The 16,096-nt window shown below is 34.8% G+C and overlaps 1 protein-coding gene across 1 annotated transcript in view; it reads right to left on the bottom strand.

Annotated features, from left to right (window-relative positions):
* The window catches only part of LOC114663370 (electrogenic aspartate/glutamate antiporter SLC25A13, mitochondrial), a 237,970-nt gene that overhangs the window by 151,319 nt on the left and 70,555 nt on the right, over positions 1–16,096 (bottom strand). Inside the window, exons 2-3 of the mRNA XM_028817054.2 lie at positions 9,709–9,762; positions 7,646–7,788 (exon numbers count right to left, since the gene is read on the bottom strand). Coding sequence (XP_028672887.1) covers positions 7,646–7,788; positions 9,709–9,762 — 197 coding nt within the window. The remainder of the gene's footprint in view (positions 1–7,645; positions 7,789–9,708; positions 9,763–16,096) is intronic.

Raw genomic sequence — 16,096 nt, 5'->3', positions numbered from 1 at the left:
TTATTTTTTATTAAAATATAAATCACAAATACACTGTATACTACTGTGCACTGCATTAACAACAACATTCATTATTTATATAGTATATTGTCACAGTTTGCCAGAAGCACAAGGGGCCAAGTCCAGATGTCTCTGAGTATGCTCTTCTCCCTCTTTAGGGAAGAATGGGAATAATACAGTACCTTCTAAACCATACCTAATATGGCTTCTGGAAATGCTGTGAAGATGACATGGCAAAAGAAGGACAATACAGATAAGAAAAAAACTGATATTTCACAGTTCATTTCAGGCTGTAAGAGGAAGGAAAACTCCCTAATCCCTATTTTTCTACAAAGCACCACTCTGATTGAGGACTAGAAATTGTACCACTGCTTGGACATTTAAGTTGTCTGCATTTATTTTGCTATTAAATACATTCCTGGCTGTTTTGGATGGCAACCCATTCAACAGAATTTGTGTGTTGGCTGATGGTCCATCACCAGGAAGTCACAATGCATATGTGTATAATGAGTGTTTTAAGTCCAATATGCTAGTCATCTTTTGTTGACTATAAAACACATTTTTATATTTTATAAATATTACAGAAAACTAACTTAAAACATTGGTATCTGAAATAAAACCATTCAAATAGTCTGTTAAAAAATAATACACTAACCAAAACATCCACTATTTGTTTTATGAGCAAGATGTTTTCCCTTACCGTTAGCCAGTACTGGGTAAGTGATTTAAAAAAAAGGGTGAACACATTCAAATGACAAAGAAATATCAACACATACTGGGCGGCCTCTTGCTTGTGACAAGGAACAAGATGCAAAGTGTAATACATTACAAACCAAGTTATTCTCTAAGGGAGGCGTTTCTAAAGTTCAGCTTTTCCAGTCCTTGGAATAATTAAGACAGCAGTGGTCAAGATTATGCTTTTCTCTAGCACTTAAGCACCTATTCAGCAGCATTTGAGAGTGCCTTTTGAGTGCAATGAAACTGTGAAACATTGTTGTCTTCACAGAGGGTAGGGAGAAGGCTGCCACTAAGCATCACTGAAGCAATTACCACTGTTAACAAAGAAAAATGTGACATGATGATAATGGATAAAATAGAACATGACCCCTCATAGTAAATCATGCCTTAGGTTTTATGTAATTCATACTGATTTAAACCTGGCAGCCCTATTTCTTACAGAAAATTCACAGTACAACCATGCAGCTCTCCAACAAAAACATATCAAATAAAGATACTTCAAATCTTACATGAAAATAAATGTGTGATGACATATGAAAAATACTGTATGACTGTTACATCCACAAACAGATAATCAGATAATTGAACTGTAATTCTTGCATTCATCTGTGCAGCAATACTATATTAAGATAATTTAGTTAATTAGTTTATCATTATTCTTCCTTCCTCAATGACCAATCTTATTCCATGCACTTAAACTTTGTAATAACTTCCCACCATTTACAGTTTGAAAAACAAATCTAGTGATGGGTTGTCAAATTTTATCCCAGATCTAAGTAGACTAGCAGTTCTGTTCTACTTCAACCTCCAGTAAGAATGCTATCATTGTCCTCAATATAACAGTCAATATAACACTGCTAACTCCATTCACCTATGACTATATGGTCAGATATAGCTCCAACACCATTGTAACATTTATTGGCGATTCCACCATCATCAACAGAAAAAATGCTTACAGAGGGGTGTTTACTTTATGTATCTAACTTAAGGTTTTTTAAATTAAAATAATTATGTTTGCTGATATTACATAGCTTTTTCTTGTTACAATAACAAAAATCTTTTAGCTGTCACATTAACACAATTAAGTGATGTTGAAAATTAAATTATTTTCTTTTAACAGATGCATAATCAGTTTCAGAGACTGTTGTCATTGCTCTTGTTTTATGTTAATCTTACTCAAAATCAACAATTTATTAATACTCAAAGCATGGTATTGCAGCTGAATCATACAGAGCACCGTAGGTGTCAGACTTTTAAAAAAAAATCTGTTGAAATAAATTATTATTTCGTTCAAACAACTTATTAACTTGTTCTAATAACACCTACAGAGCTCCGTAAAATTAAGTGGATTTAACATAAAATAAATTTAATTTAATGTACTAAGGACTATCATATTCTTGCAAAAACTATGACATTTTTCAAAAACTCCACCATTTTGTTGCATTGTGGTTTAATGGGTCCTCACAATTTGTAAAGTTGGCAAGAAAGGTAAAGACTTTTAGCAAACTGATTTTTTTTTAATGCTGTCAGTTTTATGTAGTGGTATAAGTTGATTTAAGACACTTTTTTTGCAATCTTGTCACTCACCCTACATTAGAAAAGCATCTTTTTCTTTGCTTCCATTGCAACAATGCAATTAATACTAAGATTCTGCAAAAATTTCAGTCTACCATGAACAAGCATTTCTTATTCTTTATTGTTTATGTTGATATATTGTAAATTGCTATTTAAGTCTAGATCACATTCTATGCCTTAAAGGTTTTTTTTTTTTTTTTCCTTTTTTCTTTGGAGTTGCTGAAGTAATTTATGAATGGTTTAACTCATTTCATTTTGTTAAAATAAAATACTATAAATATTTACAGTAAACACAACACATTATTTATAAATAGGATTTACTTAATTTATTTAGGGGGAAAGACTTGCCATAAAAACCAATTCTAAGAATTAATTTGAGTGAGATGCAATTACGAAACAAACTGTAGTAAACTACACATAATAGTTGAGCTGATACTACTAGAAAACAACTGTCAAATAAAACATAATTATAAATGTGTGGGTTTAAATGAAAAGAATATATGTAAAGACTAAAAAAAAACATTTTTTTAAGTGTAGACTTAATCACAGACAATGATGAAAGTCTATTGAGAGCTGATTAGGCTCCTGTCAGAGTGATGTCAAGACAATAACCTCTCTGAATGCCAGCAAGACTAAGGAGATCATTGATTTTAGAAAGAAGCAGGTAAATCACATCCCCATTTACATTGAAGGTAACGTGGGAATAACCATCACTAAACATCTTAGGTGAACACACAACAGTGGTCATCAAAAGGGTTCATCAATGACTTTACAGAAAAACAACAGCCCTCATTAACTTTTATAAATGTACTGTAGAATTTACATCCTGACAAGCTATCCGTTGTTCTAGTAGGGAAGTAGTTCAGCTAATGACCTCAAGGCTTTGTAGAAGGTGGTAAAAACAGCGCGGAGCATCACTGTGACACAAATACCATCTCTGCAGAACATATTTATAAGGCAGGTAGTGTGGTGGAGTGGTTAAGGCTGTGGGCTGTGTTAAGTGTTAAGTTCAAATCCCGCTTCTGACTCTGTGTGACCATGAGCAAGTCACTTGACCTGTGTGTGTTCCAATTAGAAAACCAAAAGAAATATAATCAATTTATCATAAATGTTGTAAGTCACCTTGGATAAAGGCATCAGGCAAATAAGTAAATTTAAATATTTCCCAAGCTTTGTCGGGGAAAGCCAAAACAAATCATAAAGCACCCCAGTCATCCTACCCAGATATTTTTCTCCATCCTCCGATTAGGTATGTGTTATAGAACTATAAATACCTGAACTGTGAGATTTAAGAACACTTCCTACCCACAAGTAATAAGGCTGCTTAACTGTCAAATGCAATAAACTGTAATCAACCAAGCAAATTAAGTGCCACATCTTCCGTGATTCAGTAAAATAATGTTGTTTTTAGTGTTACTGTGATTATTTAAGTTTGAGGTAATGTTTATATTGATTATTGTATCTGCAAGGAACATTATGTATGCAAGTAAGAATTTTGCTGTACATAGTACATGTGTACAATAAAAAGACCATTCCCTTGACTTTAAACAGATTCCTATCGAGTACAATGAGAACTCCAAGACATCTATGATAATCCAAACTGCACTATACTCAGCTAATTTGCATATTTAAAGTGTGTTGAAACAACAGAATGAGACAACTGAAATTTATTTTCGAAAATAAATCAGTGTTGCCCCTAAACTTACAGTGATTCTCAAATATATGACTTAGTCATATATACCAATGTGCATATATGCAGTGGTATATGGTTGATGGGTTCTTAAATCTTTTGCTATGTCAGCATCAGAACAACTTTAGGGAAAATTATATTGACATCCTGCCTTGGACAACTACAATGCAACAGCTCTCAAAATTAAACTAGCACCTCATGTGTGTTCCTGGATAAAGGGAGCCTCTACTGCATGATTAAATACTTAAGTTAGGACAGGTGATGTGAGTTGTAGGTGTCACAAAATAAAAGTTAATTATTAATATTTTCAGATGTTTAAAACAGTGATTGAGGCTTCAGTGTGAGAAACTAAAGAAATTGGATGAACTAAACAAAGCACCCCAAGCATATTCGGTCACCTTTTAGAGTGCATACTGGAATTACATTTTGTTACTCACTTTAGTCTCTTCCATAAAAAAGGTTAACATCCCTATAACTGATAGTATGTTCATTCCAGAAATACAGAACATCTCAAATTATTGGGATATTGTAATAAAATGTCAACTTCAAACTGTGATCAAGAATGTTTTTTTTTTGCCCAATACACCTGATTATTATTTACAACCACACTAGCTAAATGGCTTAGATTAACCTGCAAGAATAAGAGCTTTGTTACCATGCCCAAAAGAGGAAAATAATAATAATAATAATAATAATAATAAAACATCTGTTGACAAAACCATCAGTTTAGCAATCTGAAAGCCAATGGAACAAAGAAAATTGTGAAAATAAATGTAACTTCATCTAGTTTTGGAGTAAAGTTTTCAATAATGCAGATCATTATCTATGCCATTCTTTCTGTAAACTCCTGCTGAAGTAAGTAAAGAGCACAGTTTAACAATATCAGTAAAAGTGAGGTATAATTCATTTTCATTTTATCCTTCATTTATCATTATCACAATCATGCTTTTGTTTTAAAAGATAATAAAGGTTTATTATAACTTGTTATTAAATGGGACAGGCAAAATTCAATTTCATAGAATACCATATTCTGCTTGAAAATTAAAGTCAAAGAAAACTAAAACAAAAATGTACAGATGTTAATGTTTGCTAAAAACAAATTCTGTTTACACCTCTTAACCAATATTTATGTTATTCAGCACATTCATGGCTTCCTCTTTCAAAATGTATACCTCAGCCTTTCAATTTTCTAATAACAAACATCATCATGTAATTCATTCTCCTCATTCAGCAACTTTTCCATGTACTTCTTTGAGGAACACTATTCTCAATGGATCATTTTGGCATTTTTAAACATGTCCCAATCTCCTCTTCTCACTAGCAAAGTTAATTGTGCTCTTTATATAACGCCAGACTCAAGCATACACTACCAATCCCAATGAACCACCAAACTCCAGAAACACCTCACCCACAAAATTCATCTAGGCCTCAAAAACTCAAAAAAATACATAATTCTAATCTCATGAAACAACCAACAAAACAAACAATTCATAATAGTTTTTACTTTGCCAGTATTCATCCAACAAAAAAACAAGCTGGCACACATCAAAAGCCATACGTGAAAAAACAAGTACAGGGTGAGCCAAAATTAAGTACCACATTTCTCAAGGTCATTGCGTGAGGTGGGGTTCCTTTGATAGGCGATCCCTTGTAGTTTTCAGTTGGCAATATGCCTTGGTCAGGTGTGCACCATGCTTTCGCTGTCGAAGGGTTCTTCAGAAATGCAACATGCCTTCCGAACACACTTCAGCATTCCTCCTAACAGTGACGTCCCAAATCGACATATTGTCCTTATGTTCATCTATCTATTATATCTTGCTAAACCAAATTTAGCTGATGGCTAAATTTAGAAAGACGAGTACAATACCGAACAGAAAATCTCCAGGCTGTCCTCGGACTGTACAAACATCTGAAAACATCCAATTTCGTAAGGACATCAACTTTGCAGTCTCCTAGACATTCAGTGCACTAACATACTTCTAGCATTTCCAACACATCTTTGAGGAGAATTCTGCATGAGGACCTTAGTCTCCATCCATACAAAATGATGGTAGTGCATGAACTCACTGAGAGAGACTGGGAGAGCCATAGAGAGTTCTGCACAAACATTCTGCAAATCGTTCATCAAGATGCCATCATCATGTGCAGCGATGAGGCACATTTCCATTTGAATGGTTGGGTAAATAAGCAAAACTTTCACTACTGGGCTGAAATCAACCCTTATGAACTTCATCAGAGACCCCTGCACATGAGTGTGTTACAGTTTGGTGTGCCACTGCAAAATTTGGCATTGTAGGCCAACTGTCATCGTCACTTTAGAATGTTACATTCTTGTGGGGCTATCTGAAGTCAAATGTATACACACACCGACCTCAAAACGTTGAAGACTCAAGGAAGCTATTCACCACTAAATCACTACTATTCCCCTTGAAATGGCTGAACAAGTCATGCGAGTGATCAAAAATTGTCCCGAAGAGGGTATCGCTAATGATGGCCACCACCTTGAAGACATAATTTTTAAAACACAGTGAAAAAAATCTATTTTGTATACCCTTTCTTTTGTTGTAATGAAATTTATTTCATCTTGTAGCATTTTTGTATAATAAACGAAATGTGGTACTTCTTTTTGGCTCACCCTGTACACCATTCTTGCTTCCTTATTAGTTAAGAAGGCAATTAGAGTTACCTGAATACTTCTCAATCTTCCTAGGTGTGAATGTCTCAGTAAGTTTACCTAATGATTAGCTAATATGATGCTCCCAGAAAGCTCCATGACCCCAAAAGCAATAAGCAGTGAAGTACAGACCTCTGCCAAAGTGATAAATGTTACAGGTCATGTCTGTGTAATCAGGAAAAGACTAAACAATTATGGCTTTCATGAAAAGCTTGCTAGGACAACGTTAGCCTTTCAAAAAATAACACGGCAGCACAAGCTTATATGTTGTATCTAAACAAACTACATGACTTTTAAAACAACATCCTCGAGAGCAGAGACAAAAGTCTCTCATGTACAACCTTATATTAAACATCAAGCATAGTGGTGAAGGGATGATCATTTGTGGTTTGGTTTACAGCCACAAAACCTGGATGCCTTGCAATTATTGATTCAATCATGACCTTCTGATGTCATATGTTTGACAGGCAGAACCTTGGCCAAAAACTGGATCATGTAAGAGACCAATCATTTTAAGCACATTAGCAAATACACACTACAACTGAACACCTGAAAAAGGTAAGAATGATATTTTTGGAAAGGCTGAAACATAGGTGAGCATGGCTTAAATGACTAACCTCAAACATCAATGTACTAAAACTGTACTGTAAGAATTTTTAGAGGGCAGTTTCTTCAATATAAAATAAGAGAGTAATAAACTTATGCAAAAATTATTATTTCAAGTTTTTTCTGGTAAAAAATATTTTTATGGACTACCAAACCATGGTCTGTACTTACTTTTCATGCAATGCATGTTTCTTTATTTTTTACTGAATAAAAATGACAAAGTAAAATCTGTTGTGTATGCTTGTCGCATTAAGTTAGATTTATCTATGTTTAGACTAGACAATTATTATATTTTGTATTGTAACCTCACAGAACTGAGCATGAGAAGAAATAATTGTAAATAAAATAAAATGAAGCCATACCCATTCTTTTTTTGGTCCACAACACCTGCAAGTAGCTCTACTGCTTTTTTACTCAGTTGAATATTTGTATTTTGAAAGAGAAAATGTGAGACAAAATCTTCAGGGGACATGAAGTACTCTTCATTCTTCTTAACAGTTGCATACTAGAACAGAATAATATTTATGTCAATAAAGCTATGCTCTATATTATTGTGAATTTATTGTGTGTTGCTGCACAAAAAAATTAATTTATAACCTGACAGAGCTAGTTCCATGCAATATGCGATTTCTGAATAATGAGTGTTCTAATGAGTGAAAAGTATAACAGAGGTATCTGACTTTTTCACAGTGTATATAATCCTGTATGTTGCATTCACTAGCAATCTAAATTAATAGCAAGCAAATAATAAAATAACAAACTACTTTAAAAATATCATTCCAGTCTGATAGGCATTTAAAGATTTTGGTCCAGAATGATGTTAATTTGGTGCAGGTCCAGAACATGTGGCCCCAGTGAGGCTGGAACTTGATTGCAATGTTCACAGGTTGGATCTTGCCCTGGAAACATTTTGGACATTTTTAAGCTAGACAGATGTGCTCGATATAGAATTTTGAGTTGAATAATTGTATGCTTTGCACATATGGAGCTCGAGTGGATTCTCTGCTTTGCTACTTTCCACTCCTTTTCTGAAATATTGACTGAAAGATCCTTTTCCTACTGTCCTCTTGGATTTTTGAAAGGGAGGGACTGTAAAATGGTTTTATATATTACAGAAATGCTGTCTGAGTCCTCAAGACTGATCAATATTTTTTTTGGCATAGAGGTAGGTGGGAGGTGAGGAAAACTGGGCAGGTTCTGTTTAACAAAGTTTCTGATTTTAAGGTAGTGAAAGAAATGTGTTGCTGGGAAGTTAAATTTGGAATGTAATTGTTCGTAGGATGCAAAGACGTTGCCTATGTACAGATCTCTAAGTGATTTAATCCGAAATGTTTTCCAGACATTAAAAACTACATATGTTTGAGAGGGTGGAAAAAGGTGGTTCTCATGCAGGAGGTGCCACAGTTAAAAGCTTCTTTATCTTAAAATACTTTCTACATTAGTTCCATATTCTGAGTGAGTGAAGCACAATTGGGTTGTTAGTATATTGACAATAACTAGCAATTATTGGGGTACAAAGCAAAGAATATAAAAATGCATATGTTTAAATGCCTATTAGACAGCCTTGGTGTCACACTCCCTCCTAACCCATTAACAGCTGTGTTTGGTGTACTCCCAGATGTGCTTAAAGTGGACAAGGACAAACAAACTGTAATTGCCTTTACTACACTATTGGCACGTAGACTTATTTTGCTCAATTGGAAGAATCCTAACTATCCTATTCTAAGTCAGTGGGCAACTGATGTTATATACTATTTGAAACTGAAAAAAAACAAATTCTCACTTAGAGGATCTGTGCAGAACTTTTTCAAAACCTGGCAGGATCTGATCAATAACATTTTAGAATAAGCTTTTAATGCACAGAGGAAGCAGATTCTCTCCCCTTTTTTCCTTTTTTTCCGCTCCATTTATCATTATTCACTTATTAATTCATCTACTTACTTATTTTTACTAGCTTTAAGTTTTACTCTGCTGGCTTAGCTCTCTTCTTCAGGGGTGGGGGTTGATTTGTTTTCGATCTTATGTTTGTAAAAATTGATTTATTTGTATGGAATGATGTGTGATTTTAATAAAATCAATAAAATAAAAAAAAATCATTCCAAAAGAAAACTATTTATCTGTTATTATACTTAGTGAAACACACCTTGATTTGGTAATTCCAGTATGTTGTTAAAGTCCAGAAAGCTATATTCAACAAAAAATGTAATTCTTCACCTTTAAGTATGATTCTGAAAGACATTTGACTCTTTAAATTATATGAACAGAGAACTAACATGTAACCAGAGATACAGATTAATTTCTCAGTAGTAAAAGGTCACTGAACTTTTTTTGTGTACATAGGTTAGCCTTTAATTTTAAAATGTGTGAGTATTTAAGAAATTTCCTAATTTTCTTCACACTATGTACAGATGATCATTTTACCTACCTTATAAAATATAGACTTCAGCTCAGCTGGATCAGCTCTCTTGGGTAATACCACCTGTTGAAATGTCAAACAGTGTTAGGTTAGTTTTGAGATTAACAACAACATGGCTCTGTGTTAAACTGTTTATGTTTTTGCACCTCACTTAATATATTGGGAGTCAACATATAAGCAAGGATAAATGTTCCATACAAAAGTACTTACACTAAAACAGCTCAAATGTTGTGAGCTGGCAGTGAAAGCAGAAATGCTGGATTTTGGCATCTACTGTATATATTCAGAAAAGTTCTCACTAAACACTTTTCTGACAAAGAAATGTTTATGCAATATGTACAGTAATTTGTGCTTTTCAAAACATTAACAGCAACATTATGTCTTTAACAAAATTACATAAATGCATTCACCTCCTAACATATCCAAATTAATAACTGCCAACATTTCCTCTGTAAGAAATATTGTAATTTAAAGATCTTAAAATGTTGTAAATATACAATTTGATTGAAAAGAAGCAGAATTTAGTTTGACTCTATACTGTTGTTAAAATTATTGTTGCAAGACAAATGTGATTATAAATTCCTAATAATGACAAAAGTACTGAATGGATTGAATGTCATGAAATATTTAATAAGGACAGACTGCTAAAGGATGGCATGGTGATAGTAGCTAGAAAAGTGAATTAACTGCACCATGAACCTCCGTTTAATCTTAAGTCTGGTCACTGTGTTTGTGAAGTTTGAACTTTCTAGCAGTCCATGTGCTTTTTTCTGTTTATTCATTTTGCTTTTTATTTTCTGTGGCTATTCCCATATTTTACCACATCCCAGAAATATTTATTTTAGACAGATTTGCATAACTGTATCCAGCAATGGAGTGCTGTACATGTATTTTGCCTAATGTTCTATGTTAATGACAGATTCTAACTCTCTGTTACTCTGGTATATATGAGGCAGGTCCATAAAATCGGTGGAAGGAAAAATAGGGGAAAAGACACAGGTTTAGGGTTAGGTCAGCATAGCACTTATCACAAAACTGAGCACTTCCTACTTAATCTGGAAGAGGGAAAGAGGGAAATTGGAGAGTTATTTGCCTCATGCAGCCAAGCCAGGTATAAAGGATTTTTCACTCCACATCTGAATGTCAGTTTAATGTAGTAAAAATTCATTACAGTAACTTTTTCACTTGCCTGATATTTCCTTACCTCCTTATAACCTGTCTAACTTTAACCTGACTATTACTTTTACATTATATTCTCAAGTCTGTTGGGTATGTGTTTCAAGAACAGTACACTTTCTGCTGGTTTCTGCTACTACTTAGGATTCCAATAAATTAACTTAACCATACAGTGTATAAATGTATATACTAATAAATCAAATGCAGTTCTAGCTTAAGAAAAAAATCTAAAATGAAAAACTACTTGCAACTATAGTGACAATCCTCCCAAATTATCATTTTTCAAATGACTTAAGTTGAACGATCATCTAAGAAGTCAGTCAAAAAAAAAACACAAACTCTCGAAAAAATTCAGAAGATGGAGCTGTGCTTCAGGAATATTTCTAGGCTTCCGATGTACTATACACACATGCTACTTACACAATTTGTAACATAATTAAATGTCCCTTTCCTGTAATCTAGTCTGAATTGCTTATAGTTTAATCATTCTTTACTCTCTGTTACCTATTTATTCTTTTATCATTTTTTACTAACATCATACTAAGAGCTATGAAAATAAAAAGAGATCCATCCATCCATTATCCAACCCGCTGAATCCGAACACAGGGTCACGGGGAAAAAGAGATATTATATTTAATTAATTCTTTAACAAATATAATAATTTTTAAATAAGAAAAACTGTATATGTTTTAATCATCATAAAAATAAAAATAATTAAAAGATCCCCTCTGAAACTACATTGCAGTATCATGGAAAATTAGTGTCTTAAAACCAACCTCATCTGGACACCAACATATGGCAGAATATATTAACACAACTACACACACTCACTAATTTAGTGTTAGTTAATAGTTGCCAACTAACCTATAGTATTTTGACTGCTATTGTACGTCTGAAACTCAAACTCAAAAAGTAAAAGATAAAAAGTGAAAAAAACACTCAAAAGGACTATTGATTTTGGATTCACAAACAGTGAGCAGAAAGCTCAAACAATTTGGAGTCTGTATAGAAAGAAATGAGTAAAGTAGAATTCTTTAGGGGCTAATGTGAAATGCAAATGAAATGTCAGATTTTTAAACTACATTAATCTACTTTTAATAGCTATAAATAGGTAAGACTCTGAATTGCTGTGACACTGATCAAATACTCAGAACTATATTTATGGCATAATTACTAACACTACTCTTCCTAGAACAAAACAATTAAAAACATTGCCAGAATACGTTATACTCTAAAATAGCACCACAATCAAAGTCAAACATTTCCATTTATTTTCCTGGCTAAATGAAGATGAAATTCAAAAAAGCAAAACTACTAGCAGGATACCAAAAAAGTCATTATTTTTTTCAAGTGTAGAAGATAGGAAACAGTAACCCCAACAAGATGATAGTAGATGACCTCCTCTTGCTCATATTCAAGTACCGTCCATCATGACTAAAGGAAGTATAAAGGACAGGGATGAAAAAAGTACTTGAATCTACTGACATTAAAAGTAACACATGAAACTATAGGAGAATCTTGGAAAACTAATACAATAAGTTGTTTCCTCCATGGGCACACAAAATTAAAGAATCTCTGTGGATAGTATCACATTTTATTTAGTGTAAAGAAGTATTTAAAATTATACAGTATTTTATATTAACTCAAGGTCTTTTAACAAATCAGAGAAATATCTTCCCATACTTGGAAGTTATCACCTGGAACCAAAGAGGTATGAAGGAAAAAACAGCAAACCAAAAAATAACCAGAGGACTCTCACTGACACTATTGGTATGGGAAAGATGTTGTTTTTCCGCTCATGCTAAAACAAAATGTCAAAAAGCCTCCAGATAGGAAGCACCTTTTTAAAGGCACAGCATGTGTGAACTCAGTGATGTGGAAACTGATAAGAAGATAAGTTTTTCACTAGTTTGAAAATTGCAGAGAGAAAAGTTCTGCTTAGATTAAAAATTTTGAAATCAAACAAATTATCTAGATTCTTGATTCCTAACCTGGGGGTCCCGACCCCCGCCTGGGGTCATCAAAGCCTCACAGTGGGTCGAGAGGACCTCTCCATTTTAAGGGGTGCAAAATTTATTTATTTAAATATTTGTTTATTTAACATGTCTAGGCATTTAATTAATGTTTGTGTAACATAAACAACTAAATTTGTAGAAGTTTGTATTATTTCTTTATAAAAAAAAAATATCGGCAATGACAAGGATGCTATTTGCATAATACTATTAGTATTCACAGAGCGGAGCTAGCATGCAAGCTAATCTAACCACAGAACTACAAGGTAAAACAGTTAAAGGGCTTTTTAAAAAATGGCCAAGCGTCAGGGAAAAGAGAGTACTGATTGTCTCAGAAAGAAAAACAGGACTTATCAGGACAGTTATTTGGAGTTTGTTTTCACTGAGTCAATGGACAAAGTCAAAATTGAGTGTGTCATTTGTGGTGAGAAACTGGCGAATTAAAGTATGAAACCCTGCAAACTGAAGCAACACCAGACTACCAAACACCTGGACACAGTGGGTAAACTGTGATAACTAACAGGCCCCAGAATATTAGGGAAAGTTTTGCCAGGGCTGGAAGTGACCAAAAGCAAGCAACTATTGTATCATTGGAGTGCTCTCTCCTTATTGCACAAGACAAAAAGCTACATAACATAGCCGAGACACTTATTAAATCAGCTTGCATTAAAATGGCAGAAATGTTGTGTGGACCTCAGGTCGCTAGCACATTCAAGACTGTACCACTGTCTAACAACACAGTGAAAGACAGAATTGATAGAATGGCTGGAAACGTTGAGAACACACTGATAGAAAATCTCAAAATGGGCCTGTTTTCCATCCAGCTTGATGAAACTACCACTGTGGGAGAGGAGGCTATACTGATTGTATATGTACAGTACATCGACAATACCAAACTGAAACAAGACAGGCAAGGTGTAAGTTACAATATTTTTTCACTGAAAACCGAAACAACCGTGTCTGCCTAATTTGCCACGAGACTTGCTTTGTATAAGAAACATAATGTGATGACACACTACGAGACAAAACATGCTAGTACATATGACAAGCTATCAGAGATTGACCGTGCTGAAAAAGTGAAGCAACTCGGGGAGAACTTAGCCACCCAGCAGCAGTTCTTTACACAGGCCCATGAGTCAAATGAAAACATCACCAAAGCTAGCTATGAAGTGGCTATGTTAATTGCTAAACATGGAAAACCTTTTACAGAAGGTGAGTTTGTTAAAGACTGTGTGATGAAAATAGCAGAACACATTTCCCCTGAAAAGAAGAAAGACTTTGCCAACATTTGCCTCGCTTGTAACAGTGTGGCAGGGAGAATTGAAAAGCTGTCATCAGATGTTAGAAGACAACTGGGAGACAAGTCAACAAATTTTGTTTTTTTTTTTCTTTGGCCTGCGATGAAAGCACAGACGCATCAGACACTGTTCAGTTACTGATTCTTTTGAGAGGTGTTGATAGTGACATAAACATAAAAGAAGAGATGCTGGACCTCAAAAGCCAAACAACAGGTACTGGTTTATTCCATAATGTTTGTTCAGCTGTTGATGACATGAAACTACCATGGAGCAAGCTTAGTGGGATGATTACAGATGGTGCACCTGCCATGGATTGTCCACGCTTATCTGTAACAAAGTCAGCAACGAAGGAGGCGAGGCTGTTAAACTTCAATCATTCATCAGCAGGTTCTTTGCTCCAAACATCTAAGATTTGATTATGTCATGAATCCAGTGGTAAAGGCAATTAATTTCATCCGTTCTAAAGCTCTATACCACCGCCAGTTCCAGCAGGTCCTGCTTGACATCCAGGCTGAATATGGAGATGTAATATATCACAACGACGTGAGTTGGCTCAGCAGGGGATCTCTCTTAAAGGGGAAAATGGACAGTATTTGGCTGAAAAAAAACAGCCAATGCAAGAACTGTCAGATACTGAGTGGATAGCTGACTTGGCTTTTTGGTTGACATAACAAAGCATCTGAAAACGCGGTAGTGAGCCAACTATATTCACACATAAAGACCTTTAAAACAAAGCTGCAACTTTTCTAGAGATACTTGTCACAAACTGAGCCCTGCACCACACATTTCCCAGCTTTGCGGGATGTCATGGTTGGCAATATAGGTGTGCAAACAAAGAGGTATGCATTAATCATTGCATCTCTTGTCAGCAAATTCAACGACCGCTTTCGAGATTTTGCCGCAATTGAAAAGAACTTGTTGCTATTCTCTTCTCCCTTCAGCATGGGCCCTGATGAGGCTCCAGATCACCAACAGCTAGAGCTGATTGAGCTTCAGTGTGACAACGAGTGCCGTAGCCGACAGCAGCAGCCCTCTCTCTTGCATTTTTACCGGCAGCTGTAATAAAGGCTAGTTTCCAGAAATGCGAACATCTGCAAAGAAAATGTTGAGCTTGTTTGGTTCTACATATATGCGTGAGCAGACTGTCTCTGCTCTGAGCTTAAACAAGAACCGCTTGAGATCAAGACTTAGTGACTCCCACCTGTGTGACATTTTATGCATATCTACTACTGCTCTCGAACCAGACATGGATGTGTACTGAACACCAGATCTCAGTTTCACCCTTCAGATTAGTGTCAATAGCTTACCTGTTGCTCTGTTATCAGAATTAGAAACAGCTGTATTTTACAGAGTTTCTGAATGTTTTCAATTTCTGCTAGAAATTCAGATAACTTGTATGACGTGATCTGTATATCTAAATGCTTAAATTTGCATATTTTTTTTCATTTGCTGTGTGAAAATGACAACATTAAATAACAGAATATTCATATGCATCTTTTATTGTTTAAAATAATGTCATCAGGGGCTGTTGGCCCTCGGGCACTTCACATTATCAAATCTGGCCCTCCTTGAAAAAAGTTTGGACACCCCTGCAATAGAGGAAGAAATTGTATTCACAGCAATAAATATGTGCAGAGATAATATAAGAGCTTCCTTTGTAACAGAAATAGTTTTTTCTAGGCTAAAACAACAACCTGGGAGATTCACATGAAGGAGGCTCAATAACTGCTGCCATGTGAACAAGCGGAGTCATTTTTTCCTCTGGAAGTATAATGGACAAATTTCAGTTTGGCGGATGCTATGCGAATACTATTGTCAAAACTGCCTACTATAAAGTTTGATGGGAGAGGGATAATGGTCTGTGTTTTGGGATCTGGGCTAGGTCCTTGGTTTCAGTAAAGGGTACTGTTA

This window comes from Erpetoichthys calabaricus, chromosome 13 (assembly GCF_900747795.2).
Source record: "Erpetoichthys calabaricus chromosome 13, fErpCal1.3, whole genome shotgun sequence".
NCBI classification, from domain to species: domain Eukaryota; kingdom Metazoa; phylum Chordata; class Cladistia; order Polypteriformes; family Polypteridae; genus Erpetoichthys; species Erpetoichthys calabaricus.
The sequence above is the reverse complement of the archived record's forward strand: the minus strand, read 5'-3'. Positions and strand labels throughout refer to the sequence as shown.